The sequence below is a fragment of the Somniosus microcephalus genome, chromosome 3, assembly GCF_052327205.1.
Source record: "Somniosus microcephalus isolate GS21.2 chromosome 3, FLI_Smic_1.0, whole genome shotgun sequence".
NCBI classification, from domain to species: domain Eukaryota; kingdom Metazoa; phylum Chordata; class Chondrichthyes; order Squaliformes; family Somniosidae; genus Somniosus; species Somniosus microcephalus.
Window position 1 is genome coordinate 165,313,920 of NC_140989.1, and position 12,470 is coordinate 165,326,389.

Below are 12,470 nucleotides of genomic sequence, written 5' to 3' on the forward strand. Positions count from 1 at the left end.
ATGATCAGCCATGATCTCATTGAATGGCGGAACAGGCTCGAGGGGCCAAATGGCCTACTCCTGCTCCTATCTTCTATGTATCTATGTAATCCTCTCGCTATGAAGGCCAACATATCATTTGCCTTCTTAACCACCTGCTGCACCTGCAGCAACTGGTGCACAAGGACACCCAGGTCTCGTTGCACTTCCCCTTTTTCCAATCTATTGCCGTTCAGATAATAATCTGCCTTCCTGTTTTTGCCACCAAAGTGGATAACCTTGCATTTATCCACATTATACTGCATCTGCCATGCATTTGCCTAATCACCTAACCTGTCCAAATCATACTGGAGTTTCTCTGCATCCTCCTCACAGCACACACGCCCACCCAGCTTTGTGTCGTCTGCAAACTTGGAGATATTACATCTAGTTCCCTCGTCTAGATCATTAATATATATTGTGAATAACTGGGGTCCCTGCGGTACCCCACTAGTCACTGCCTGCCACTCGGAAAAAGACCAGTTTATTCCAACTCTTTGCTTCCTGTCTGCCAACCAGTTCTCTATCCTTATAGTCCAAGTCAATACCTTCCCCCCCAATCCCATGTGCTTCAACTTTGCACGCTAATCTCTTATGTGGGACCTTATCGAAAGCCTTCTGAAAGTCCAAATAGACCACATCCACTGGTTCTCCCTTATCTGTTCTACCAGTTACATCCTCAAAAAATTCCAGTAGATTAGTAGAGCACGATTTATCTTTTGTAAATCCATGTTGACTTTGTCCGATCCTGTCACTGTTTTCCAAGTGCTCTGCTATTACATCTTTTATAATGGACTCTAGCATTTTCCCCACTACCGATGTCAGGCTTACCGGTCTATAATTCCCCGTTTTCTCTCGACCACCTTTTTTAAATAGTGGGATTACATTAGCTACTCTCCAATCCATGGGGACTGTTCCAGAGTCTATAGAAACCTATCTAAAATGTTGATGTTCTGTCATTCATAATTTCTTAGTGATCTGCAGATATTGTTGTACAGAAAAGATTAAGGGGACAACAGATAGGATGCTGCAGCAGATGCTGTATGTGAAAATAACTTCAAAAATATTAGAGGCTGTGTATAGTGATAGGAACCTGGCAATGTGCGACAGGAAATCACTGAAGGAGGTGTTCGGAGAAACACAGTGAACCAGCAGCAGCAATAACACAAGCCTCTGTTGGAGAAGGAAGTATTCACTGTCCAGGACTGTGAATAGAACTGTGTTTCTGGTAATTAAATTGGGAGTGATGTGATCGAGTGACATAACTGGCAGTTGAGTGACAGATACGAACAAACACCACAGAGAGCAGCAAGTCCTACAGAGGGACTTAACAACAGGAATACGATTCCCACTTACTACATCCAAAAAAAAGTGACCTCGAAAGCATTCAATTTGATCTCTGTGTTGTTTGTGAATCCACTTGGCTCTACTTCTTGGACAGGAAGCGTCACAAAACTTATTGCTGTTTAATTAAATCTGCTGCTAAGGTGGTGATTAAATAGACTCTAGAAGTTTCTCATGTAAAATGGCTAAAGACTCAGAACAGAGGTTATCTAAGTTTATGACATGCAAGAGTAAGATCCTGAGCTGATGCGGTGAGTTAAATGGACTGTTCTGATTTTCAATTCCACCCCCAAACCCCACCCCCCCCATTCATGAACCTGAAATTATAGGGTGTTCTGACAAGGATCTGAAGATCTGGAGGGTACGGAGTGAGATAGCGAGCGACAACGCTCGGGTTTCAATCAACCAGTGTTAATGGAACGAAAGCCCGCAGAATCTGCCTGCAGTAAGCGTCTTGAATTAAACGATTTGCGGCAGCCTAATCAGGTTCCTACTGGATACAAGCCTACAGCATAAAAGTATTTGCAATTTAACAGTAAGCGACACTGAGGAGGCACCACAAGTACAGCATGCGTTAAGAATGGAAATTGTTACACTGGTGTGCCAAGATGCCAAGCACCCCCAATACTTCATCAAGTGGCCATTATTGCAAGAGAGCCTTGGGACCACGAGTGTTGGGAGGCTATTCAACTGCAGGGCCTTTACAGCTGAGCACAATCCTCTCCGGATCTGATGTCCATACATGTGCATTTTCAAATCTGCTCACTGGATAGCAATCAGCAGTGGGAACCCTGACTGATTTTCCCTTTCTATCCCAGGCTCTTTGGATAGCGATTGGGCATGGGAGCCCTGGCTAATTTTCCTTTCATGGCCATGGGAATGGGCATTTTAAAATTTATTCTTGGGATATGGATGTTACTGGCAAGGCCAGCATTTACTGCTCATCCCTAGTTGCCCTTGAGAAGTTGGTGGTGAGCCGCCTTCTTGAACCGCTGCAGTCCGTGTGGTGAAGGTACTCCCACAATGCTGTTAGGCAGGGAGTTTCAGGGTTTTGACCCAGCAACGATGAAGGAATGACAATCTATGTCTAAGTCGGGGTGGTGTGAGCAACTTGAAGGGGAACTCGGAGGTTATGGAATTCCCATGTACCTGCTGCGCTTGTTCTTCTGGGTGGTGGAAGTGCCAGGTTTGTGAGGTACTGCCGAAGCCTTGACTATTTGCAGCAGTGCGCCCTGCTGATGCCATGGCTGAACCCGAAACCTTGCTGTTCTGTATACTGCAGCTACTCATTGGATAAACTCACTGAACCATAATGGGAGCCAGTTTTCGTCCTCTAAGCTCATTCTCGAATAAGTACAAAGGTTGGTGCTTATAGACAGATCAGTGAACAGAATTTTAACACCCTGTTATGACTGTGGTAACAAGGAAAGACAATACATTTAAACTATAAGAGCTACCTTATAGTTTGGTGGATTAAAATATACTACCCATTTGTTCTTAGTTACACACGCAAATAAATATAATCATACTAAGAACATTTCAACACCAGGTGTTCTGTTAGCCTTCGCACTTACCTAAATCAGGCTTCAGTTCAGTCGGCAAGCTTAGTTTTCTTGACATCTTCGCTGAAAAAAACCCCACAAAAAGTTAGGTTTTGACAACTTGATACAAACTAGCACTAAAGTGTGGAGTCATAAACCAATACAGTTCATTCTCTGATTCAAGACTACTTATACATACCACAGGATTAACACAAACCAGTATTCCAAAATTAGAGTTGCTGTACACCTGCCCCTTTGAAGAGTTTGCCTTGGAATACAAGGACAGTTCTTGGATGACGTTTTTGAAACTCACCATATTCCCCCTCCCACTGGAATACAAGGCAGTTCTTGCAGTAGTATTTGGAACAACAGTAACAACTTGCAATTATATAGTGCCTTTAACATAGTAAAACGTCCCAAGGCCCTTCACAGGAGCAATTATCAAACAAAATTTGACACTGAGCTACATAAAGAGATATTAAGACAGGTGAACAAAAGCTTGATCAAAAAGGTAGGGTTTAAGGCGCGTCTTAAAGGAGAGAGGTGTAGAGAGGCGGAGAGGTTTAGGGAGGAAATTCCAGAGTTTAGGGCCTAGACAGATGAAGGCACAGCCGTCAATAATGGAGCAAAGAAAATTCAGGATACGCATGAGGCCAGATTGGAGCAGCACAGAAATCACGGAGGATTGTAGGGCTGGAGGAGGATACAGAGATAGGGAGGGGCTAGGCCAGAAAGGGTTTTGAAAACAAGGATGAGAATTTTACAATCAAGACTTTGCTGGATCTGGAGCCAATGTAGGTCAGTGAACAGACCTTGGTGCGCGTTAGAGTACAGGCAGCAGAGTTTTGGATGAGCTCAAATTTAGAGGGTGAAAGATGGGAGGCCGGCCAGGAGAGCGTTGGAATAGTTGAGTTCAGAGGTAATAAAAGGCATGGATGAGGGTTTCAGCAGCAGACGGGCTGAGGCAGAGATGAAGATGGGAGCGGTTATGGAGGTAGAAGTAGGCTTTCTTGGAGAGGATATGGGGTTGGAAACTCAACTCAGGACGCCAAGGTTGCGAATGGTCTGGTTTAGCCTCGAACAGTGGCGGATGGAGTCGTTGACTAGGGAACGGAGTTTGTCGTGGAGATCAAATACAATGGCTTCGAACTTCCTCAAATTACTTGGAGGAAATGTCTGCTCATCCAACACTGGATGTCGAATAAGCAGCGTGACAAATCAACGCCAGTGAAGTGGTCGAGTGAGGTGGTGTTGAGGTAGAACTGGGTGTCGTCACTGTACATGTAGAAGATGATGTCATGTTTTCAGATGATGTCGCCGAGGTGCAGCACGAAGATGAGAAATAGGAGGGGGCCAAGGAAAGTTCTTTGGGCGACTCCAGAGGTAACGGTGCGGGAGCGAGAAAAGAACCAGGTGACTCTCTGGCTACGACTGGATAGATAAGAATGGAACCAGGTGAGGGCAGTCCCACAGAGCTGGATGCCAGAGGAGAGGCGTTGGCAGAGGATGGTGTGGTCAACCGTGTCGAAGGCTGCAGACAGGTTAAGAGGGTGAGGAGGAAGAGTGTACCACGGTGACAGTCACATAGAATGTCATTTATGACTTTGACGAGGGCTATTGCAGTGCTGTGGCAAGGGCAGAAATCTGATCGGAGGGGTTCAAACATGGAGTTGCAAAAAGATGGGCCTGGAATTGGGAGGTGACAACATGTTCAAGGATTTTGGTGAGGAAAGAGAGGTTGAAGGTGAAAAGGAGGTTGGAGATGGGGAGGGAGTTTGCAAGGACAGTGTGGTCAAGGGTTGATTTTTTTGAGGAGGGGGCCGATGACAACAGATTTGAAGGGGAGGGGGACAGTACCTGAGGAGAGGGAACCGTTAACAGTATCAGCTAACATGGGAGCCAGGAAGGGAAGTTGGGTGGTCAGCAGTTTGGTGGGAATAGGGTTGAGGGAGCAGGAGGTGGGTCCAATGAACAAGATGAGCTTGGAGAGGGCATGAGGGGAGATAGGAGAGAAACTAGAGAAAGATGCGAGTTCAGGGCTAGGGCAGGGAGGAACCTTGGGGGAAGTTTGGCTTGGGGGGAAGTTTGGCTTGGGGGGACTAAGGAAATGGAGAGAAGCGGCAGAGGCAGCTGAACGGATGGTCTCAATCTTAGTGACCAAAAAGTCTGTGAGCTCCTCGCACTTGTTATGAACATATGAATTAGGAGCAGGAGTAGGCCATGTCTCCTCGAGCCTGCTCCGCCATTCAATAAGATCATGGCTGATCTTTGATCTCAACTCCTCTTTCCAGCCTAATCCCCATATCCCTCGATTCCCCGAGAGTCCAAATATTTGCGAACATGTTGTGTCAGCTGTGGCTCAATGGGTAGCACTCTTGCTTCTGGGTTCAAGTCTCACTCTAGAGACTTGCGATCAAAAATGTAGGCTGATACTCAAGTGCATTACCGAGGGAGTGCTGCACTGTCATTTTTCAGATGAGATGTTAAACCACGACCCTGTCTACTCAATTGTCACATTGTTGTTTGTGGGAGTGTGTGCGCAAATTGGCTGCCGCATTTTCTACACTACAACAGCGACCACACTTCAAAAGCACCTGATCGTTGTTGGAGGTGAGGGTGGAGAGGGCAGAGAGAGGGATTTAAGAAGATGGTTTGTAGTGGAGAGGAGAAGCTGGGGTTTATCTTTGCATTCCAGGTTGATCCTGGAATGCAATGAGCAGTTTTGACAGAGGAGAGCAGGGCTTGATAGTGGTCAAGGCATATCTGGCGATGAATCGCTAAATCAGTTGTCCTCCATAAATGTTGAAATCTGCGTCCCTTGGTCTTAAGGGACTCAGCAATCCCCCTCCCGTTGGAATACAAGGCAGCTCTTGCAGTTGTATTTGGCACTCAGCAATCTCCCCCTCCCATTGGAATACCAGATAGTTCTTGCTGTTGTATTTGGAATTCACCAACCCTCATCCCCTTCCCATTGAAATACAAGGCAGTTGTACAAACCTTGCATTGGTAATTGCAACAAACCATATCCCCCAATCGGCTGTAGTTGTGCACTAATGCTTACATCAACTTTTACATTTATACCCTAAAACCATGGTAGGCCTACCCAAGTAGCAATTGTTAAGATGTCAGTTGTGACTCAGTTGGTAGCATGAGTCAAAAGGTCATGGGTTGAAGTCCCACTCCAGAGACTGGAGCACATAATCTCGGCTGGCACTTCAGTGCAGGACCGAGGGATTGCTGCGCTGTCTTTCAGATGAAACATCTGCCGCCTCAGGTGGATGTAAAAGATCACATGGCACTTTCCAACGATGAGATAGGATTTTTCCCTGGTGTTGTGGCCAATATTTATCCCTCAAACAGCACCACAAAAACAAATTATCTAGTTATTTATCTCATTGCTGTCAGGCCTTGCTGTGCATGAATTGGCTGCTGCAGTTACCTACATTGTTAGTGACCACATTACAAAATGTTTCATTGACTGTAAAGTGCTTTGGGATGTCCCGAGGTCATGAAAGGCACTAGATAAATGCAAGTCCTTTCTTTCTTAACCAAACAGCATGAACTGGTTTCTACTGAAATCTCACCTTTTGAAGGGAGTTTCTACCTGACTGACAACACATCATAGAATGGTTATAGCACAAAAGGCGGCCATTCGGCCCATCGAGCCTGTGCTGGCTCTCTGCAGGAGCACGTCAGCTAGTCTCACTCCCCCGCCCTTTCCCCGTAGCCTTGCAAATTTTTTTCCTTCAGGTACTTATCCAATTTCCTTTTGAAAGCCACGATTACTGTACATGTTAGAATGTATATTTTATACAACAACTGGAACTGAAAGACGTGGGAGCTAAATGCCATTTGTGCCCTCTGGAATTATATGAACGGAATCCTTAGCTTGACCATGCCTGTGCCCAGATGCAACCAATATTTAGAATGTACTTCGAAAAATTCATGGAAGTAATGGCTAAATAGTGAATTGGACAGAAAATTGAGTTAACAATAGAAACCAAAAGATGATAATGGCAAATAGGAAAAGTTTTGAGGGTGGCCAAAGAACAAGACAGCAACAAAGCTTCCTGCTGTTTAACCAAAAGATATAAAAGGAGATATTGGCCCAGAATTTGCAGACAGCAGCAAAGCAAAGGCTTTCGCCGCTGGCCCCTAACTAAGTTTCACACAAAGATCTCTCAATCTCTGTGTCGAGAAGTTTGAGTTTTCCGATGCGTAGCTAAAATCAACGGAGTATAGTGGGGATCACCGAGTGCAAGCTGCTGCGACATCAACAAGCTGTCCAAGCAGCCAATCAAAATGCAGAATTCTCTCAGACAGCGAACATGGAAGTGAGTAAGCTCTTAAAATTCTAACTTTTCAAAAATGTTAGAGAGAGAGCAAAACAAATATTGGGGCTCTCACATAGGGGAAAAGGCAAGCCTGAAAAAGATGAACAAACTTAAAAAACTATATATATATTTTTAAAAGAGTTTCTTAAAAATGTAATTTTTTAAAATTAAAATGGATAAATTTGACAGTGCACAAAATTAAAATGAGCTTTTCAGGGCCATAACCTTTGTTTAGCAGTCAATACGCTGTAAAAACTCCAGTTACACATAATCCCTTTGGGCCTAACTTTTAGTGGGGAATTTAACTGTAATTACTGCAAGTCGAAGTTTTTGTCCGTTTCTCTGATTTGAGAGATCACACTGATTCGCTGGCTCTTTTTGGGGTGGGGTGGGGGGGGCACAGGGCAGCCTGTGGAGGAGCAGTGAATGACAGACCACAACTTCAGGATTTAAGCTGCGGTCACTTTCAAAGGCGGAATGACGGCGAACGCTGACAATTTGCCATCATCCAGACCGTAAATTCCAGGCCATACATGACAGCATGCTATGTTTCCAAGTGACAAGTACAAGAATCATAAGAACATAAGAAATAGGAGCAGGAGTAGGCCATATGGCCCCTCGAGCGGAGCCTGCTCTGCCATTCAATAAGATCACGCCTGATCTTCTACCTCAACTCCACTTTCCCGCCCTATCCCCATATCCCTTGAGGCCCTTAGTGTCCAAAAATCTTTCAATCTCAGTCTTGAATATATTCAACGTCTGAGCATCCACAGCCCTCTGGGCCAGAGAATTTTCTCTTCATCTCATCCTAAATGGCCGACCCCTTGTGCCGAGACCGTGTGTTCTGGACTTATGGACCATTTTATGTGCAGATAACACCCTCTGGTGGTGGTTATGTGTTAGCAGTGTTTGTGTGGGAGGAGAGGTCATTTGACCTTTCTACCTTTCTTCCTGAGAGGTGTCATTTGACCTTTCTACTTTTCTTCCTGTGTGACCCAGGAAGTAGAATTCCAGGAAGAACCTGGCTTGACTAATGGAGAATTCCATGAGGGATGTAATCTGATCATCTATTTTAGGCCAAGCGCAATATCTGAGAGTATCTTTGTTTGTTAGCATAATAGCAACGTTGTCAGAGTAGTATTTTGATAACACTATGTTTATAAAAGGTTAATATTTGATAGTTACAGAAGTTAGTCCAAATGTTAGTTAGTTATACAATTAATCTATTCTACTGTTGTAAATATCGAATGTATAGTACTCAGTTTATGTACAAAACATACTTTGTCTTTGTTTACAGTTTCACAAATTTGTTCAAGTAAAGCTTCAAAACAGCAAATGGCTTCACGAGGAATTATTTTGAATAAGTGTTTAACTTGCTGGATAACTAGATAGGAGCACGTCCAGCGACGCCAGTACAGTGAAAAGATAAAGTGAAAAGATAGCAATACGGCTAGCTGTGAAGAGCGGAGCAGGAGGATCCCAGTGTAAGCCTTAACCTCGTAGAGCACACCTACCTCACATCAACATGTCAGAAGATAATAACGAAAATGCTTTGCAGCGAGGAGAAGACCTTAAACGGGCAGACGAAACTGTAGGTGGTGACAATCGGTCTATAAGCTCCGGTTACGTCAAATCGCAAGCTGGTTCACGGTCATCAGGTGGTTCTAGCGTAAGCGTGGCCATCACCAGAGCACGGGCTAAGCTAGTAGCAGCTCAAGCCAGAGCTGCGCATGCAAACAGTGAAATAGAAATAAAAGTAAGACGGGCCCGTCTCCAAGCTGAACCCCAAGCCGAACAGGCCCGACTCCAAGCTGAATTCCAAGCCGAACAGGCCCGTCACCAAGTTGAACAGGCCTGTCTCCAAGCCACATTAGACGCTCTGCAGCAACAAAAAGAGATAGATGCTGCATTAGCCGAGACACAAGTATTCGAGGCAATTTTGGACGGAGCTGATCCCGAGACAGCTTACAAACCTTCAATTCCCGTTTCGTAGCAGAGTCCACAACAGCGCACCATAGATTACGTGAGCGACCATGCCGACATACAGTTTACAAGAGAAAGGGATGAAGGCCCGCACATCTCTACAGATGCAAGCACTTCGTATAACATGCCCCAAGTCGCCAACCAAGGTCAAAGTAGACAGCGTGCCTCAAGCCGCAGAGTCTCCCCCAACAGAACGGAAGGCACGGTGCAGAGGAATAGAACGCTGAATAGAGAAAGTCAGCAGCAAATCCCCTCTCGTTTCCTTGAGACCCCTAACAGAGCCCCTAGCCAAGGCAACCCTGGCACAGGTCCCAGCACCTACGACCTTGCCGAATACCTTGCATGCACCCAGCTGGTGACTACAGGGTTAACCAAGTTCGATGACAGGCCAGAGAATTATCGGGCTTGGAAGTCCGGCTTCCACGATGCCATATCGGGCTTAGACCTGTCGGCAGGAGAAAAGCTCGGCCTCCTTATCAAATGGCTCGGCCCAGAGTCCGCCGGACAGGCCTGCAGGATAAAAGCGGCCAATGTGGGACAGCTACCAGAGGGGTTGAAGATGGCTTGGGCGAGGCTGGAAAAAAGCTACGGCTCGCCTGAAGCCATTGAAAGGGCTCTCTTTGACAGGTTGGAGAACTTTCCGAGGTTGACGAGTAAGGAACCCCAGAAGCTCCGCGACCTTGGAGATCTGCTGTCGGAACTCGAAGCCGCAAAGCAGGACGGCTACCTACCCGGTCTATCATACTTAGACACTTCCAGAGGGGTAAGTCCCATCATTGAGAAGCTTCCATTTAACCTGCAGGATAAGTGGATAACGTTTGGATCAAAGTTCAAGCTAAAGCACAGCGTGGCGTTCCCACCATTCTCTGCGTTCGTTAAATTCATCCGTAAAGAAGCCAAAGCCAGGAACGACCCCAGCTTCAGCTTCTTCTCCTTCCACACAGCACTTGCCAGAAGAGACAAGTTCGACAGACATGGAAAGACACCAATATCTGTCAACAAAATGCAAGTGTCTTCAACTGAGAACACAAAGGTTCAGAAGAAACCTGAGGATATGAGCAAACAATGCCCTATCCACAACAAGCCCCATCCTTTAAAGAAGTGCAGAGGCTTCAGGGAGATGTCCCTGGAAGATCGGAAACAATATCTTAAAGAGAACTTTATATGTTTCAAGTGCTGCTCTTCCACGAGCCATCTCGCCAAGAACTGCAAGGTAGATGCAAAATGCACAGAATGTGAAAGTGATCGGCATATTTCAGCACTCCACCCAGGCCCAGCTCCTTGGAAGTCAGAGTCGCCTCCTCCCGCTTCAGAGCACGGCGGGGAGAGAGGGGGAGCTGCCGGTCCGGAGATTACATCCAGGTGCACCGAGGTGTGTGGAGAAGGAGTGAGCGCAAGAGCATGCTCCAAGTTATGCCTCGTTAAAGTGTACCCTGTAGGACGTCGCACACTAGAGAAGAAGCCGAAGATGAAAGCACACTTCCTAGAATTTGTCAAGAAAATGCTCGTCAACAATCATGCAGAGATAGCTCCTCCACTCCAGGAAGGCCAAGAGTGTTGGTACCTCCCTTCCTTCGGAGTCTATCACCCCAAAAAGCCGGAACAGATCCACGTGGTGTTTGACTCCAGTGCACCATGTCAGGGAGTCTCTCTCAACGACGTACTCCTCACAGGGCCCGATCTGAACAACAGCCTCTTGGGAGTACTCATGAGATTCAGGAAAGAGCCCGTCGCCATCACTGCCGATATCCAGCACGTTTCATTGCTTTGTGGTGAGAGAAGACCACAGAGACTTCCTCCGCTTCCTGTGGTATCGGGACAACGACCCCAATAGAGACATTGTGGACTACAGAATGCGTGTCCATGTCTTCAGGAATAGCCCGTCCCCTGCTGTCGCCATATACAGGCTGAGGAGGGCTGCCAAGGAAGAAGACGACCACTTTGGCAGTGATGTGAGAGGGTTCATCGAACGAGAGTTCTATGTTGACGACGCACTGAAGTCATTCCCGACCGAAGCAGAGGCCATCAGTACCCTCGGACGAGCTCAGGAACTACTTGCACTATCCAACCTCAGGCTACACAAGATAGCCTCTAACAGACCAGCAGTGATGGAGGCATTCCCCCCTGAAGATCGTGCTAAGGACGTCAAGGATCTAGACCTCTTCGCTGATGACCTCCCCTTACAGCATAGCCCAAGTGTGTCTTGGAACATAGCAACAGACACGTTCACGTTCCAAGTCTTAGATGCCAGGAAACCCTTCACACGTAGAGGAGTGCTCTCTACAGTCAACAGCCTATACGACCCTCTTGGCGGCTTAGCCCCTGTCACCATACAAGGCAGGCTGCTCCTCAGGGAACTCTCCACACGTGAAGAGTGGGATTCACCTCTCCCCGAAGAGATGGAAGCAGAGTGGGACAGATGGAGAGACTCACTCCAAGTCTTACAGGAGATCCGAATACCTCGCTGCTATTCGTCTTTCTCTCCCTTAAATGCCCAATTCAAAGAGCTTTGTGTCTTTGCAGACGCATCCGCTAAGGCCATTGCAAGTGTGGCTTATCTGAAGGTCACTACTCAAAATGCACAAAGCAAAATCGGCTTCGTCTTTGATAGGGGCAAGTTGGCGCCCCAGCCAGACCTCACCATACCCAGATTGGAACTGTGCGTAGCAGGACGCAACCTACCCCCTCACAGCAGTCTACGGAAGCTGCATCCTATCGTCGACACTGACGGACTGTCTGAGGTGGTTCTTGTTTTGTCGCCAGAGGACTTCAGTGACAAGTAGAGTTCGGACTATGTGGAGTCGTTAACGACCCCAGACGGGGAGTGTTCTGGACTTATGGACCATTTTATGTGCAGATAGCACCCTCTGGTGGTGGTGGTTGTGTTGGCAGTGTTTGTGTGGGAGTAGAGGTCATTTGACCTTTCTACCTTTCTTCCTGAGAGGTGTCATTTGACCTTTCTACCTTTCTTCCTGTGTGACCCAGGAAGTAGAATTCCAGGAAGTAGAATTCCAGGAAGAACCTGCCTTGAGTAATGGGAAATTCCATGAGGGATTCACAATCCAATGTAATCTGATTTTCTATTTTAGGCCAAGCGCAATATCTGTGAGTATCTTTGTTTGTTAGCATAATAGCAACGTTGTCAGAGTAGTATTTTGATAACACGATGTTTATAAAAGGTTAATATTTGATAGTTACAGAAGTTAGTCCAAATGTTAGTTATACAATTAGTCTATTCTACTGTTGTAAA

General features: G+C 46.3%; 1 protein-coding gene across 4 annotated transcripts in view; it reads right to left on the reverse strand.

Annotated features, from left to right (window-relative positions):
• Window positions 1-12,470, reverse strand: part of LOC147121525 (syntaxin-binding protein 5) — a 324,726-nt gene that overhangs the window by 62,540 nt on the left and 249,716 nt on the right. For all 4 annotated transcript variants that reach the window (XM_085981855.1, XM_085981856.1, XM_085981857.1 and 1 more), the window contains one exon: window positions 2,937-2,987. In XM_085981855.1, coding sequence (XP_085837981.1) covers window positions 2,937-2,987 — 51 coding nt within the window. The remainder of the gene's footprint in view (window positions 1-2,936; window positions 2,988-12,470) is intronic.